Source organism: Trachymyrmex septentrionalis, unplaced genomic scaffold (genome assembly GCF_001594115.1).
Source record: "Trachymyrmex septentrionalis isolate Tsep2-gDNA-1 unplaced genomic scaffold, Tsep1.0 scaffold52, whole genome shotgun sequence".
Lineage (NCBI taxonomy): Eukaryota > Metazoa > Arthropoda > Insecta > Hymenoptera > Formicidae > Trachymyrmex > Trachymyrmex septentrionalis.
Genome location: NW_017305694.1, coordinates 1,281,414 through 1,300,651, shown reverse-complemented (window position 1 = coordinate 1,300,651; position 19,238 = coordinate 1,281,414). Strand labels below are relative to the sequence as shown.

General features: G+C 31.4%; 1 protein-coding gene across 2 annotated transcripts in view; it reads right to left on the bottom strand.

Annotated features, from left to right (window-relative positions):
* Positions 1-19,238, bottom strand: part of LOC108751808 (limbic system-associated membrane protein-like) — a 178,156-nt gene that overhangs the window by 5,558 nt on the left and 153,360 nt on the right. For both annotated transcript variants that reach the window (XM_018492223.1, XM_018492224.1), the window contains exons 6-8: positions 17,114-17,333; positions 10,789-10,972; positions 167-309 (exon numbers count right to left, since the gene is read on the bottom strand). In XM_018492223.1, coding sequence (XP_018347725.1) covers positions 167-309; positions 10,789-10,972; positions 17,114-17,333 — 547 coding nt within the window. The remainder of the gene's footprint in view (positions 1-166; positions 310-10,788; positions 10,973-17,113; positions 17,334-19,238) is intronic.

The window sequence follows — 19,238 nt, the reverse complement described above, 5'->3', positions numbered from 1 at the left end:
ATATATATATATATATATATATAAATTTTATTGTAGCAGTGTTTTGATATGTCCTATATAACGCAACTGAATTAGATAACAACATCGTACATTTCATACGCTACGATGATAAAAGTGATTGCACAAAAGAGCAATCGAAAAATATCGAGAAATAAATTATCCTCACCGTTCAAAACGTGAACGTGAACTGTGGCGGGTTGGTCCGGCATGGTGGTAAGCTGGCAGGTGTAATTTCCGCTATCCGAAGGTCCGACTTTAGCTATGCTGAGAGTCGAATTGGCCCCCTCTTCCATCAAGTCCGTTTTCACGCTATAACAGATAGACACGCCGTTGAAAGTTCAATGCCTCAAAATCGTGCCAAGAATGTTTTGTGCACTGTATATATTTTGTATTGAAAGAAAGAAATTTTTTTGCAATTATATTGTAATTTAACTACAATTTATAATCACTTTTGGTGCCAACTATGCATATTATACTAATATTGTAGCAGTAATTAACTGAAAAATGGAGTTGCTAACCATATGTATTTTAGCATATAATTATTGTTACAAATACTAAACATTTTTCTCTCGGTACGGTTGACGATGTACATAGCTAAAAGTAATATAAATATTTATGTATTCAACTTCTGTCGCGCACACTGTAAAAAAGTATATAAAATTACATAAATAATATATGCAAAATTTGCAACAGTGAAAATATAAAGGTAATATAAAATAATATAAAATAATATATAAAAATAATATACAATAAAAATAATATAAAATTGTTCTTAAAAAATTAATACTTTTATCGTTAATCGTGTAAATATCGCTTTATATTAGACAAAAAATTACAATAGTATATTAATTATAATTTTTATGTGTATTATAAAGATTTTTGTTATATTATTGTATATAATATATAATTTTATTATATTATATTTTTAATTATGTTATATTTTATAATATACTGATAGTATATCACATATATTATATTTGCATTTTAATTTTGGTAATTATTAATAATGTAATTTAAGAAAGATCATATGTACTTCGTTGAAGAATTAATACGTAAATATTTCTATAAATTCAACTTTAATTGTAAATTTATTTTTAAATTGTTTAAATTAATAAAATTATAAAAAAGAATTATATTACCTACTATAAAGTAGAATAATATTTTATCGGTAAGTTATGACTTTACATGTGTAAATGTAAACCTTTAATAATAGGTCCCAAAATTATCCAGCACAAGTATTGTAATTTTACATGTAATCTTTTTTACAGTGTTAAATCTGTATGTTCGAAATTTTTAATTCACAAATCCTTTTATCGAAGTATCTATAATAATTATAGAAAACATTTGCTAATAAAAAGCTATTAATTGAATGGCTAATAAGTGTACATCCAAGATAAAAAAATGTGTCAATCATGATGACACGCTTTTCGGAAACATTAGAAATTTCTCGAGAAAAATGACCAACGCAAAGTCGTGAATCGTTCGCTGTAGTACGAAAGAAGAGAGCATCTCCTTAGGTTAACGAGAACTCCTCAATTTTGCCAGTTCTACTGCCCTTGCACCTTGCTTCTTTGTCTTAACTAATCGCTGATTCTCCATCACCACTCAAGTCGTTTTTCTTCTTTCCTCGACTTCTTTTTATCTCTGCTCTCATCTGGCACGGCCGCTCTTCATTCGCACGATTTTATGCAAACTTTTTTCGCGGCAGAAGATAAGTTAATCGCAAATTGAGCCAAAATTATCGGTTCTCTCGCGAGAGTAGGATGTACATTATTATTATTATTCTGTGCAAACAACAGAATAATAAGTTTTATCGAATAAATATTTTTCATGCAGAGCCGTCGACCTATCTTGATGATGTACTTCATATCTATCAACGCTTGTTTTTTTTTGGGCTGCGTTAAATTGAATATTTCAACCTCGTGCATATTTGCAAATTTGCTTTTATACACACGGGAAAAACGTTATTATGATATAGTATCAAAAGCTTAAGAAAATTTGTAGAGTATAAACAATTTTTCTGTTTATACGTTGTTGGAAACAAAAAATAGATCACAAAATTTGAAACAGTTTACGAAGTACTTAATATCCTATTTCATGCTTTGTGTAATTTTATTATTTCCGTACTTTTGATTCATCTTATATCGATGTCATAAAAGGACGTCCATCAATTGCACATTGATAAATCATCGGATACAACAGTTTCTTATAATGAGGTCCTTTTCGTAAAATCGCATTTCAAGTTGAAAAGAAGTACGAAAAATGCAACGAGACAATGACTTCGTTAAAGTGCACTAATTGCAGGCAGAAATATACCTTTTCTCCTTTTCTCGAGGGAGAAAAGTTTCCGCGTGAGACTGCACGCTGCAGAGACGTCGGAAAATTGTTCTCGTACTTGACGTTCCTATTTTTGTGAGAAACTAGCGGAAAAAGGGGACTATTCGAGCGAGCATTTTGTGCGAGTACGAGGTGCAAGTGGCGATTCGGAGTGTTCCAGCAGAGCAGTAAATATTGAGAGATGACGACACAGTTAATAATTTGTAACATGATTACGATTTTATATCCTCTTCAAATATCAAAGCTAGATGTAATAGTAACGGTATTTGGTAAAATAAAAAAAATATGAGAGAGAGAGAGAGAGAGAGAGAGAGAGAGAGACGAAAGTTAAAAAAACAGTATGATTATAATAGTTATAACAAATTTGTTGATAATATTCTACGACTCTGACGACGATCGCTTTGGAGCTGTATCCTATATGACTTCCAGTTGACGCTTTTAAAGGTTACTTGACAGTTACAGCGACAAACGTTTGTCCGGTAAATATTTCACAGCGGAAATTTTTAACATTTCCTTTTTGCGTTCTGTACACGACAGACGTGACCGCACGGAACAAAAGCGTGCGCTTTTATGGCGATACCACCCTGGACATATTATCGCCATGCCATGTATCCTACGGGAATAATATAAGTTTTCTAAGTATTATTTGATAACTGGTCTCTCTTTATTAGTTTTATTTTAACGGATGATCAAATTGTGCTGAATTTAACGTGACTCTTGATATCTTTCATGGTATTCTGCTGTGACGACTTTTGAGAGTAAAAGGATATTAGCAAGAATAGAGGAAGCAAGAAAGAACAAGAGAGGGGTAAAAGCCACCATAAAGAATAATTTAAATTGGCAATTTTGTCAAATGGATCCTATTAAGGATTCAATTCACGCTGCTGCAACTACTTACTTAATTGGAATGTGACTGTCCACGATTTTCTCCAGCAAAGCATTTTCTCCTCCCTCTCTCTCGTTGTAGTTTGGCAATGACGTAACCTTACATGTCGTAATTGTTGTTCAATGGTCGTTCTCTTTACGTTCTACCATTGTTAATGTGAAATTCAGCAGGGAGACAAAGCTTTGCCTTTTACAGCTGTTTCTCTAGCTTCGCTATCCTTTCGCGAAGGAACGTCCTTATTTATGCCGGATTGTGTGTCTCGCTGAGAGTGGAAACTTGACCGAGAAAGGTTTTGAATCGCGCCGAGCAAGCGAGACTTTAATCGAAAAAGTTCCTGCAATTTGTCGCTTTCGTTCTCCTCGGCCGGTTGAACACTGGTAGGTGATCGCTCGTTTATTCGCGATGTTGAGCGTCCACTACCTGCACCCAGCAACGTAAGAGCTTTTGTGAGAGAATTCTTACAATTAATCCGATACGGAAACGCGAAATGAAAATAGAAAACAGTTATCGAGAATCAGCTTAAAAAATTAGCATGGTCCAATGTAAATTTAAACTTGGATATTTATGTTTTTAAATAGCTTTTACGTTGTACTAAAAGCTGCGCCTTTATTTCAATTATTGTACTGTAAATAATTTTTAATTTTGTGTTAATTCACACAAGTTTTAGAAGGTTAAACGATGTTAAACTAGCGTTATTTTTGCGTTTGTGAGTAAAATTAAGCTTGCGTACCAGCTTAAGTAATGAGATTAACGTCACTGATTAAAAATTTCTATATGCATGACTCGCGTAATTTTAATGCGATGATAAATGGCAATTGGCCAAGTTGCGAAATGCAATAATTCGGAATAATAATTAAGGGATTTTGTCATGTATTACATTAAATATTGTTTATACATTGTAGGAACTGTATCTTTTATAATCGCTTTAAACTTGTACTTTGTTTTATCCTTTACCGGACTTAATAAGCAAGCTGCATAAAATTCAAGTCTTTTTTATGTATATGTGGACGCGCAAACACTCTTACATTCAGTTATTTGTTTAGCAGTGCTCGGAAACTGACAATACGTAACACTGTGTAAAGCAGTCGACAAACAATGATTAATCGTACGAGACATTACTTTGATCAATGGATTTGATACGGCTGTTAACTCTATGTAAGCGATTAGCTATTTCTTTATTCGCGGCGCAATCAACCGAAACGCATCAGTACAGTACAGTACTAGCAATTCATCATTCAACACGATGTTAATACGGTGAATGCTCTTTTTGTCAATGCGACATGGAACATATCCGTTACGTAAAATAAGTCCAATAATCTATCTGTTAGTGTTCTCGTATATGTGAAAACAGTACGAAACTGTGCGAAGTGGAAATTAATGCTTATCCAACATTAATTAAATACATCTTATTTTACATTTACATATTACATTTTAATTACACAAAGTAGTATAAAGAAATGTATATGAAAATCAAAGAAATAAAGAATATGAAATTTTCGTGAGATATATATATATATAAGATATCTTTTTTCATAATCATTAATAATTTAATTAATTAACAAACAAGGTATCTATTGTGGTTTTCAAGTAGAAGCAACAGGGAAAGTGTGCTTTTGCTAAAATTTAAATTTGCTAAAATTAGATACAAACCTAAAAATATATATAATTTTGTTAAAATTCTCTATAAAACATTCACAATTTCATAATGAATAATGCAGCAAAAAACTTTGATATTTTAGCAACGTTCTATTTGAACGTTCCAACTAATTGCTAAAATAATATTAAAAATAAGTAATTATTTTGATGGTCTAACAAAATTTATTTTCAAATTTGTATGTAGTTTTGTATGTAAAAATTTTTAGATACTACATATATCAAACCTGACCTTTCCGTGAAAGGATGTTCTTTCACAATTTCAATAAAAATGTTAAAGTTACGTGTTTACTTGACAAAAATCAAGCATCAATTTTCCAATAAAAGAAAAATTCCGTTTTTGTGATTTTAGAAATGACATTTAAAAAGTTCAAGTTTTTTTGTACAATATTTTCTTCGCCTCTCCGTTTGAATATGCGCCAGAACTTGAACATAAAACAATATACGTACACATATACTTTAAGATCACAGCAAGCGTTTTTCATTGTTTACTGTGATGACATATCTTCATTTATTTTAATTTCGTGTCGCGTGTAAAAAAAAATCAGCGGTCATTTGTGATGGATCACCACACATTGAGAAAATGAAAGCACAAGAGAGTTAATATGTTCATACGAGTAATGTGTCCTTTGTCACGATACAGATTGAGCTAGGTAAACCTACAATGGGAATAAATTAAGATAGATCGTAAACATAACGTTGATTCGACGGCGCGGAAAATTTGATTTAACGCCGGTCAACTATGGCCACGCTTTGTGCATTACTATCGTCGTCGTAACCGGAGGTTTAATTACGATCCCGAAAATTTAATGTAATTTGACACTACGTAAAACGTTATTTTCCACCGTGTAGTTCCCCTTCATTCGATGATCGTTACGCCGTCAAGGGTCCTACTGTAATTTAATGAATTAAACGTGATGTTAAGCGCTATAAATTCATTGTCACGTTACCTTCAGCCTGGATACCGTCCGCAAATAATTCGATTAACGATTAATTTGAATCATTGTTATATCGCTACTTTACCAACGTCCAAAAATGTATACATGCATGCATTTCAATTAAGAAGATATTGGCGAGAAATTTTCAATGCTCCATTTCCATAAAATGTTCGATACTAATTTGGCAAGTTATATAATATCGCATTTATATATAAATTTCAGTAATTCAAACATAGATGTAATTAAAAAAAAAGTGATTCTATATATATTACATAATGTTAAGAGAATAAAATAAAATAATAAAAAGTAATAAAGGCTGTGGGAGTCAACGCAGTTAATATCACGCAGTGCAATTTTCTTATATTTATTTAGTTTATTCCATAAATTTTGATATAATTTCAATGAGCGCAACCATAATATAATAGAATGTTTCGACTTCTCTTTGAGTCATCTTCAGAATTAATTATCCACTGTTAGATCACAAATTCTTGTTTTGTAATTAAATTTTTACATGTAACGTAAACTTTACTTAAAAACCGTTGTATTAAGACGTATAGTTTACGTATATTCTCTAAATTTATCTTTATTTTATCAGTATAATTGTTTGCTACGAAAAAATTTTTGTTATCTATGTAATTTTAATTGTGTAATGGATTGTGGCGCTTATGTTGTGATTCCAATAGTCTGTCAACTGTTGGGAAACTCATACATTACATGAAAACATTTGATTGCGGAACAAGAATTTGTGATCTAACAATAGATAATTAATTCTGAAGATGACTCAAAGAGGAGTCGAAATGTCAAAATTCTATTATATTATGGTTGCGCTCATCAAAATTACAAGGTTTATAGAATAAAGTAAATAAATATAAGATAATCGCACTATTAACTGCGTTAACTCCCACAGCCTTATTTTTTATTATTTTAAGTTTGTGGAGTCTTTGCTTTCATTAAATTTAGAATAAAATAATTTATTTTTTATTGTGGAAGATAAGCTAATTTATGTTAAATAAAAATTTTTAATAAAAATTTCTACCAGGACACTGGAACACTGATCGGAGTCGACAATATCTGAAAGCGTGAGACCATCAGCGACGCATCGTTAAATTATAGGGGATAGAGAAAGTCGGATAGACGTCAGGTGATTAATTAAATGAAAGATTAAATTAAGCCAGATAGCAATAATTCTTGCTCGTCCACCACTGCAGATGCTACTGTATTGGGGAAACGAATGCAATGGTACTGTAGCTTTATGTGCAGCGTGTTTACGGTTTGCGGTTCACAGAGAATTTCGCATGAAAGCGAATGAGAGAGAAAGAGGGAAAAATAATATTTAAGCACGATCGTCTGTGGGATGTATTCAAACGCGGCTCATACGAGCATCAAAATACTGAAATATTAAAAAAAAAAAAAAAAAAAAAAAAAAACCACGTAAAAGAGAAAATGAAGAAAATACAAAGCCAATAGGAATGACAGAAATCAATCCGAGAGATACAACAACCGAAAGATTTTAATTCGTTTAGAGATCCTAATTTTCTTACAGGATAAAAAGGCATTAATTAGTATTTTAATGCGTTACAAACGGCAAAATATTTAGCGTCGGCAGCATATGTAGTTGACGGGCAGATCGCAGAGGGACGTTATTCTCGCAACGGGATCCACGACCTCGTGTATGCACAGTCGTCCGTATGTACAGAAACGCGCAACGCAAACTAATTTCATTTACTGTCCCGCCGTGTCTCACCGGCACCTAACTTTACTGTCAGGGCGGGCCCACGGAAGCGTCGGTTTCGACCAAGAACCGGTCCCCCGAACACCGAAACCTTTCTCGTCGACACGTTGCCATCCTAACTCTCGCGGCTGCTATCATCAACCACCATGTACTCCGTATGAGCACTCTACCGGCGCGTATTTTCGGGTCCTTCGGGGATGTTCTTGTATCCTGACCCGAGAAATCACGAGCAAAAAGGCGCACTGAAAGCGATGACACATCTGCACATCAGTGAAGTCAGATATACGAAATACGGGAATATAAATTTTCCCGGGGAAGCTTCTGTGAAACTCTCATAAAAAGCGCGAATGTTCAATATTAGTATGCAGTTTTTTTTCTAGGGAGAGCTTATGAAAGAGAGTTTATTTTAAAATATTTGAAATATAATTTTTATATACGTACATAAGAGAAAAAAGGGTTTTTATGATCCTTTTAACCGACAATTTAAATATATAAAATAAAAACAAAACTTTTTTTCATAATAATAAATCTTAATACAGCTCGTATCTTTCTCTATTCTTTTGTTGTTATAAAAGAGAATTGCAAACCTCGATTGTTTAACAGTAACATAAACAAGTTGTCAAAAACGTGTAAGTACATTATTATAAATTCACATCTCTTGTGAATTGTCAAATTTTCATTTTATTTCCGTTTTTTTGGCATTGTAGCTGTGAGCATATATTCAACATGATAAATTGCATCATTTATCATACTTAACAAAGTGACACTGGACGAGACAAGAAAAACGCGAATATGCGACAATGTATAAATGGGATGAAATTTTGCGAGGTTTTTTCGATTTTCGTGAAATTTTTGGACTCGACTTGAATGAAGCGCGTAAAACGACGGGAACACGTTGCATAATAGAATGTTTTATGTTCCATATCTCATATATTATTGAACGGTGTGAAACGAACTATATATTAACGAAGCTTAATACGACAGCGCGTCGCTCTTGCCTTTTTCTTATTTCCGCTTGAGTTTTATTCAGCGCGACAGTTGAACGAGCCGGCGAAACTCCCTTCTATTATACGGATCGCGGATAATGAATTCTTACGCTCCAGAATCGGTTCTTTGAAATTATACTGTTCCAGCCGAGTTGCAGAGAATCTATAATAATATATAATCCGAAAGAGAGACGAGGAGGAAGAGCGAGCCGTATTTTTTAACGCTCCGATGGAACATACCTACATAGAGTGAGAATTATGTACATGCGCGATCTAGATTTGACTTTTCCCGGTCGTTTCTACAGGAAGTTGACACAGTCTTTCAACCGGGCGTAAATGCCCGTCAAACAAGGAAAAGTTTCGTGAATTAATTACACTTTGCTCCCATAACCGCGTCAAGTTTGTCTGACATTTAGATTATGCATTTCTCATATTCGTCGAGAAGCATTCCAAGCGAGAACGATTTCGCGCGAGCAAATTTTGAATAATAGAGCTATTAAGCTTAAAGACCTCTTCGCACCCATGCAATTCTGGCTTAGCGTATAGTTGTATCATATATATTATTACAATTTAAAATTATTTATCCGTGTCCGCTTTAGATTCACTGAAAAACAAATCTGATAGTCTTTGATATACACACACTGTACAAGTAATAATTACTTGTTTCAAGTATTTCAAAAGTTCACATATCCGAAAATCTGTTATAAATTCATCACAAGCATTAAATTTATTCAAAATATATTCTAAATCTTAGTAAGTTTAATATTTCAATGAGGATTGTTAAATTAAAACAAATTCGATTTGCTTATTAGGTATATGAAGTGGCTTCTTTGATCAATTTTATAATATTCTTCAAAAGAAAATAAATTTTTCTTTTAAGTACATAACAATAAGTTTTTCTAAAATTTGTAATAAGTATATTTTAAGATTATTCTCAAGAAAATATTCTTTGTTATAGTAACCGTTACTCTTAAGAGGAAGAAAGTAAATTGAGTAACTTTTCTTAGCAATAGAATATTTTTCTATGTGTACGTATGGACTACTTATATCAATTTCATATCTAATCTGATGAGTTGCGTCATCATTATTTAAATAAATAAATCAATTAGGACCAATAATATTACATTCCGTGCTCCGTACGTAGCTAATGACCCATGTTAAACTTTTCGTTCAAGTCGTATTTTGACATAAAAAGAAACGTAATTAAAAAATAATTCATTGTATATCATACTCATACAATTATGATATACGATGAGTAGCACATTAGGCCTTTTTCTTTATAATAATTTTTATAATTTTTTAATTATGAAATATTTATGTTATTATTTATCAAATATAAACACAAACAAAAATATCATGAGTTACCTAATCGGTTATAATTATCGGTTACTCACGTCGCGTGATTTGGTTAAGTCACTTAAAAAATGCTGGAATGTAATATATATAAAGAAAAATTTAAAAATATCTGAGACATCAAAAATATGCATCATAACATTTTACTAAATGATAATTTGAATTCATATAGCCTAACTGTTAAGTTGAAAACAAATGTAGTTTTAATCTTTTCACATTTTAGATAACATAAATAGCGATTTCTTTCATTTCAAAGCATTGTATATATATATATATATATATATATATATATATATATATGAAAAAGTGGGGGGATACTAACAGTCCATGTTTGTTTGATCAAAACTAATAATAACAGTTATTAAATATATTTTGTGTAACATATGCATGCAGTGTTTAATAAGTATTACCAAATGTAATAATAATAATCAACTGTTTTGGTAATAATTAGAAGGGTAAGATAATATTTACATAGAAAAGTAAAATGATCATTATTAATTAGTTCAGTAAATGATCTATATTAATTGAACATTTTATTGAGATTATATCAAAGCCTCATTAACTATCTATATAGGCCCAATTATTATTAGACCTTTTCTCAGTGTTTTCACGGTTGATCTTATAACATATATATTATAATATATTGATATACTATTTTAATACATTTATCAATATTGTGTGTGTGTGTGTGTGTGTGTGTGTGTGTGTGTGTGTTTTGTATAAAATGTATAGTTTATTATAGTGCCACAATACAGTTTTAATGTATTAGATAAAAGACGGATGAAGGATGATAGCAGCTTAAAAATATAAAAGCTGGCTAAAGGACAGATTAATAAAGGACTGCCTTCATTTCTCTTGGCTAAGCGGCAAAAAAAGAATACAATATTTAAAGATTCGGATTACCTGATACCACCTCTCGTCGTATCGTAGTTTAGCACTCTATTGCCGTGGAGCCACTGGACGACGCTGTACTGCACCTGCATCGCTATATGACGTACGACGCACAATAATTCGATGGTGCTATCAGCTTCATAGTATTTGTCCCGCAGTGGTTCGCCTAGGGCGTCCACTATTTGGACGGACGGCGCTGAAAAATTTGAAAAGTAAAATTTATTAGGTATCATTCTTCGATCAGCAATCGTATTAAGGACTCGAATGGATAATTCTTATTTAATAACATCTTCTATCATTCGGAAAGAAAGTGAAACACTTTTCAAAAATGCATTAATAACTCTTCGCATCCGACAAACACTCGATTACGCCCGACGCGAAGTCATAATTCTGGTCAATGAGAAAAAGATTGAGAATGTCGCAGCCAATTCGGAGCTTTCCAAGCACATCGTCGATTTAAAGTTTCTATCCTCTTATAAGAAGTTTTCGAGTCCCCATATTTAAAGTAGAGGTACATAATGCTTAGTTTAAATATCGAAATATTCGCAACTTGTACGAAAGTTTTGTACATGATATATTACGCGGAGCATACTGTTATACTTTTGTTGAAAAGTTGTCTTTCATTTGAAACATAATATTTCGATCCATTAACTTCTGATATCCGATTTTTTTTCTAATTTATCGATACTCTCTTATTTCGTTTAGACTCATATAATCTACTCTGTTTGTTATATATGTGTATTATATATATATATATATATATATATATATATATATATATCGTTATATTCGCAATTTCTCGAACTTCTATTATTATTTAGCATTGAAAAGTCAATAAGTGAAGGCAACCGGAAAAATCGGAGTGTATAAAGAAAATTGGAGTATAAAGGTCTGCTTTCTATAACCGAACAGTATATATTTTTGGAACTTAAAGTGAAAAGGATACGTTTGATATTTGGTAGAAGAAAGAAAATTTGGCGAGAGAAAGAAAATTCTAATGCAATCTAGTGCAGAAATAAAAACTAAACCTTAATACACTTTTTATTTATCGCGGCATATTTCTGTCGTAATCGTTATCGCAAACGGTAATTCCGTCTTACAGCGGTCACTTGAAAGATTCTTATTCTAACGCAATCAGTACTATTTGTCGAGTTTGTCGAGTTCGCCGTGGTAATTTGCGCTCCATGAAATTTGACCGTACACATGAGCGTGATATTGGATTACATCGAATTCGGCTTCAAATATTTAACTCTATGGCCCAATAAATATCTCTCATATTGACGTCATTGGGTTGTCCACACGATCAAGTATCAAACCAATGGAGCAAACCGATTCATTCGCCGTATCTCCATCACCGTCTTCCGTTCTGGAATCATTTCAAATTGATTTTTCTTTGTATATAGACTATATCAAGGCTACAAAAAATTAAGCAGTGGAGGGCTACCGAAAGAAATCACGAAAAAGGGAAATGTTTTGGAGATAGATCAGAATGTTCTCTCGCACCGACCTGGTACTCGACCTCATGAATACCGCGCGAAATGTAATCTCTTCCGAGCTCTCTCTTTTTTCTTTCGCCCGGCTTTCTCTTTTTACGTTCCCCATCTGAGGTATGCCGCATTTTATTTTACACACTTTTTTGCAGCACTATACAAAATTTTCCTCATTCCACCATCGTGTCTGGAAATATGTTTTTCGCTTATTCCCCTTTTCTTCTCTCTTTATCCAATAATTTTACGTTAACGTTGCAAATTTTGAGATATCGTATGTTTTCGCAATTAATACAAATAATAGAATCCGAGCAGATATTAATAATTTTTTAAATACTTTGTTCAAATATTTATTTGTATATAACATTATAGAGATACACATTATTAACATTATAATAATGAATTTAACCTCAAATTAGATGAATAAAATTTATATAAACAAATAAGAATTATTCTCAATAAAACGCTAGAATTTTTGTATATTCCACTGCGAAAAATGTGCGAAGGATAGAACTTTAGTAAAGAACAAAGAGCTTTGTCACTGTTACATTTGAATTTAAAACACATCCATTCTACTGTTGAATGTTTCAAGAGTCGAAAAGCAGATTAGAGATTGTATCGCATTCGTAAAACTTATACGCTCTTTTGTTAACATCGTAACATCTTCTTTTATTAATATCGCACAAAGAGTACGTGTCGACTAAATTGTAAAGAGGTGGAGACAGAGAAAGAGAGATCGACGGTAGGCGTATAGAAGAGACGGACGATGGATAGAGGTCGAGAGAGTAGTACTGCATACCAAAAAATCTCGGTTACTTTATCTTGCAGAATTTCAGCTCTCTCACGGATTAAGTGTTGATCCTTCTTTTTACGTGCGCCCATAAACCGGTATGGGCACAGCGACGGTTTTAGCGTCCTTCAAATATGATACAGAGACAATGGTTGCATTCAGCAGAGAGAGCATCTCTGCAACTGTTATATAATTCTTTCATATAATTGGTTCACATTTAGATCCAGGAACTAAGAGCGAGATCAAGCACATTAAAGAAGTTTACAATAGTTGCAAAGGTGCTTTCTCTGTTGAACGTAGTTATTGGCTGCGTTCAGTTGATAAAGAAGATCAATAAGCGTTCAGAATTTTTTTAATAAGTATGATTTATTCTTGCCATTAGTACTTCGCTAGATCTAAGTATAGAAATCAATTATAATAAAGAATCATTGAGGATTCATTGAGTGAACTGTTTGTCTGCTGAACGCAGCTATTATCTACAAAATGAAAACGTTTGTTGAAATATTAAAAAAATTTAGATTACTTAGATAGATTTGAAAAAATAATTTTATTGAACTATTAGAATAACAAAAATCTCAAATATAATGAGCAATGCTAAAAAAAATTTTTAACTTTCTATAGATCAAATTTTTTTATGAAAAAAATTTCTAGTGAAAAATGGACGAATCACAGAATTTTCTGATTAAATTTATTAGAATTCTAATTAAGATAACCGGAATTTTAGTTGATACAATATTTCTGGTAAAATTTAGGATTCTTATTTTTATCAGAATAATTATATCAATCAGAATTCTAGTTATCTCAACTAGAATTCTAGTAGATTTAACCAGAAAATTCTGATTTGTCCATTTTCTATCTAGAATTACTATTTAATCCAACTAAATCTTTTTTTTCAGTATAACTATAAAAAAATTACGCCACCTTGTTGTAAAAAATTAAATAAATTAATAAAATATCGATATATTAGTATATGTAACTTGAAAATTATATGGGCTCATAGAGGATTAACTTTGGCAACCAGTATGAGCATTCTGTGTATATGTATGTGTGTGTGTGTGTGTGTGTGTGTGTGTGTGTGTGTGTGTGTGTGTGTGTTGTAATTATTTTAATAGTCCATCAATAAAATTATTTTCAGATTTATATCTAGTTAAATTTTTAAATATTTTAATGAAACTTTTTCGTGCAAAATTGTGTAAGTTTACTCGTTTTATGTATATTTTTTTGTGCGGTGATTTGTGGTCATACGCTACTGATTGTACCTTGGATACGATAAAATCATTTTCACGTTAAATTATTATACTGATAATAGTATTTTTCGGCATTTACATATTATATCATATAAATTGTAAATAATTATGAACTTATAATAAATAATTATAAACTAAACTCTAGAGATTAATTAATTTGCGATTGTTATATGTGTATATTTATTACGCAAACATAAATCCATTTTGTTAAAAAAATAGCATTGATAATTGATTGGAACGTGCGACAATAGTCAGGCAGGGTGCATTCATATTTTCTGCGTTAATTATCGTACGGCGATCCATCGATAAAACGCGATTGCAAGATTCGCACAATGAACAATTGTGTTTACCGTAATTTGACTTTCAAAGTTGAACAGATATAGAAAGAGAATAGGTTGCTGAGGACAATGAGAATGCGCAATTCGACGATATATCGTTCTTTCAATGGTATTTGACGTTTCGAACCGCGTTACAAACGACCTCATGAAAGCTCACGCACAAAGGTATCAACAGTGTGAAACGATTAAATTTTAATTGTACGAATATCGAGTGAAATCTCGATAACAGGAAGCGCGAAATAAACGGCTAACATCTCCGTGTCACTATCGAGATATAAAAATAAAATAATTATTCGCAAAAGATTATTTATAAAATAGTGATATTTAAGGCAATCGATGATCGTCGTGCACACGACAGAAATTATTTCGACAAATTACGAAAATGGAGAAATTCTACGAGGATGAGTGCGAGGGACTTTAAGTAGATAATCCCTTTGAACTCGCGTTAGGAGATTCTCGGCGATAACATGAAGAAGCTACGTCGTTTTATCTCGTAGAAGCGGAAGCTTACAATATAATCTCACATCAGCAAAGGCGCGCGAACCAGGAAATAAGTAAAAGAAAAGAATTCTTGCCCTTTTTATTGTAACCCCACAATTCTACGATTTAGCGAAAGCTAAGTCAAATACGATATTGCGTCTTTATTTATTAAGATTTACTAAAACTTTTTTATCTCTTTGTGCACATTACTTCAAATTTGAGATATATTTTATATTTATATAATCGTACAATAAGAATAAAAGTGGGTGAGATATTTATTAAAAAGTCGCGAAATCGATAGCTCAAAAAAATACAAAATATTTCGCTGTTATAGTTCAATATACGCGATGTCAAAATAAACAATTAGTGCGATTACTTTAAAACATCTCTCGTATATGGGAAGAATGATTTTGTTAAAATATTTGAAAATACAGCTAAATAGAAATTAAAAAAATAATTTTTTAGATTGCATTAAAATAATTATGTAGGACGCTCAAATTAGTAATTAGAATATCAAATCTTTTTGAATTGAAAATCAAAAATTTTTCTACATAATTATTTTAATGATTTAATAAAATTATTTTTAATTCAAGTTTAAATTTTAATTTCGGCGAAATTGTTTTTTTCATGTATGAAAGATATTTTTTTAAATGATCATATTAATTATTTACTTTGACATCACATATAGCATGCAAATTCGTGTGAAATATTTTTGTATTTCCTCGAGCTATTGATTTCGTTTTTCAATAAATATATCCATTCATCCATCTTTACTTTTATTTTGTGATGCTGACTGTGTACTTTTACAGTGCGCCTTTATTGTTCATCATTAGCCCCTTTAAAATTATGCAATTTCTCTCCTCACGTTTATTAAAATCTTCCTGCAGTTTGCAATTTTTCATTGTCCATTCCTCGCTCTACGTAGCTGCCACTTCACCTTTACATATCATTATTTTGCCGAATTAGTCGACACACCTCGATTACTGGACTACAACGAGATGAAGTTCTTCCGCTTTGCACCGCGCCATCCTTCCAAACCGAACAGACCGTGGATTTTCTCTTTCCTGTCCCCGTCTATCTCAACTACAAGGTACTTCGTTTTCAATTATCCTTTTAAGCGATCTCCGCCGTAAGAACATTGCAGACGGAGGCAATTTGTCCGATCGCTAGTAGAATTGCGGAATTTGAGTTTCTCTTCTTCTCGTCTACTTTCTGTCGTTAGAATATTGAATCGTAGGTAGGTATTACCAGAGATATAGCGTCTCTTTCTTCTTCACTCTCTTGCTAATTTAAATGAGCACGAAAGTGGCACTGAAGAAAGAAACAGTTCAAGAAAGGTTTTCCTTACCTTAATTAGTCTATATTGTTTCAATTCTCGCATTTAGCATTATTTATTTTTAATTGATAAAGCATATATGCGTATAAAAACTTTATTCTCTTTTGTTTTAAAATATTTTTAATAATTTTGTTTTAAAATATACAGTTGTCTATATTTCATTAAGCCTTTGGTTCTCGCAAGACGAAGTAAAACTTGCGTTAAAATTATACCAACTTTAAAATCTCTTTTATATTCTTCCTCTGTTCGTTATCACGCTACATTAAATTTGTCTCAGACACAGACGGGCGAAACAAAAAGGTGTTAAATAGAAAAAAAAGAGACATGTGAATTTGAGAGAGAGCAAATATTAGAGAAGTTTTCGTTCTTTGCTTCGTTTCTTCTAAGAAGATAAAACAATTGCGTCAAATTGTTCAAAAAGAGTTTACTCAGAAAAGTCTACAAATAGCATTTTATAAGGAATTTAAATCTGGCGTGAATGAAAAGAGCGTAAATTTACCCAAATTTTTTAATTTACAGCGAGCGTGTGAACCAGAAGCGTGCGGAAATTTTCCTTTCACGAAGCTACGATTTGATGAAGCGTAATTGTCATCATTATCAACATTGCTGTCTTGAAATTGATGGTAGATGGAAGATCGTTAGCACACGTTATCACTTACCGTTAATGTGTAAGTTGACATAAATGAACTTTGGTGGATGGGTGCTGATTTGACACTCATATTGGCCCTCGTCGCTACTGTTAACACGCTTGATACGCAGACGCCAGTTGTCTGGGTACTGAAATTCGATGGTATATCTCGAATCGCCCGTATACGTCTGCTGACCCACCGTCAGCAATCTCATCTTCTCACTGCTCTCCTGTCGCCGCAGCCAGGATACCTGCATACAAATACAAAACGATCCTTCTAAATAATGTGGTTTCATTTAAAACTAAAAAAATCGTTTTCATTATCTTTTGCTCGTTTACAATAATAATTTTACTAATTGTTGCGCACATCTTTTTGCGCGGACTTTCATTAGCCTTGAATTTATTGTTTATTTTTATTTTAAAGATTGAGAGTCAGATTTTATATATAAATATTTATATAAATAATATAAAAAAAATTGTCTCAAGTAATAACCGAAAATTTATAAGAAATTTCTAATCAAAATAGATATTTCTTATAAAGTTTTAGCCACAAAAATGCTACGAGTCAAATTGATCTATTACGTTTGCTTTTAAAATTATTTTGAATTTTATGATAAAAAGTCAGCGATTTACAGGAAAAGAGTGGCTGCTTTTAGCAAAAAGAACTGATCAATGAGAACTCAGTGATTCTTTAATGTGAGAGATTGGTTTCCTACACTTACATATTCCGCGAAGAACTAAAAGTAAGAACCAATCATATTAAAGAATCACTGAGCATTCACTGATCAGTTTTTTCTGCTGACATAGTCAATATATATAATAATATGTATATGCAGTTTGTAATCATAATATAATGTAAAAAATAAAGTATTCAACTTATTTACCTTTCTTTTCTGCAACTAAGAAATGATTTAAAATGTCGTCATCTTTTATATTTGTTTTATCATCCACTTAGAATTGCATTTTTTATTTTTAATAAAATTATAATAATTTATTACAAATTTCATTTGTAATAAAATTTTTAATAAAGAAGATTTTATTACAAAAAGAATGGAATTTATAATATTAAAATCCGACTATCCGTTCTTATACTAATTTTGTCAAATATTGTATAAAAAAGTTTCTATTTTTCTGTATTTTTTTAAACTATATTTGAAACAATTTTTTATTTTTTGTTAATAAGGAATCAACATATAAAATTTAAACATATTATTTATACATTATTTTTATTTCTTTATTTAATTTATTATTATTTATTTCTTTTATAAATAACGACGATTTTTCATTCTAAAATTCAAAAGTAACTATATATATATAAAACTTGACGTACTGGTGCAATTTGACATTGTTTTTTGTAACCAAAAATTTATTAAAAAAACATCTATTCTGGTTAGAGTTATTTAACACAAATATTTATTGTGATCCTGTATAACGATATACAAATATGACTCAACAGTGTCTGTAGCCACCAAAGATGTAGATTTTTTTCGGACCAAATGTCTACACTAGTCAATACCAAGTACTGCACGTAAAAATATCAACAGGTGTATAGACAATCGTTCATACGGATTTTTCCGGTTGTATCGACAATTCTCATGTGTACGCGTTTTATATGCAAGCATGTTTGCATCGCTCTGCTATCTTTTCTGTAAAAATATTCTATTCTTTTGACGACGTATATTTTATTTTCACATTTTATTTTTTGGTTAATATTTCTATCGCAATACTGCGGTAATAAAAAAACTTAATAGAAATTTATTGATTATGCTGGAAATAAGCTAACATTACGTTGATGTTTCCTACAGAAATATTTTTATCAGACAGATATTCGTCTGATAACTATATACAGCAAATATTTTTCCAATAAATAAAATATTTTTTTTCATATTGTTTCTTTTCTGTACTTTAAAGAACAGCGCTTGATTTGTGACTAAATTGGATTTTATTGTATCTCAGTACAATAAATAAATTTATATTAAATAGCGATTATAATCGAGATTTAATACAAATTTATGTCAAGATTAGAGATAGCAAATATGAAATACATAGAGGAGTTTATCCGTGTAACTGACGTTGAGTTAACATGTTGCTGAATAGCCCTGTTATAGATGTATATATATGTAATATCTTCTACACAAATCTATGGGAGCTAATTG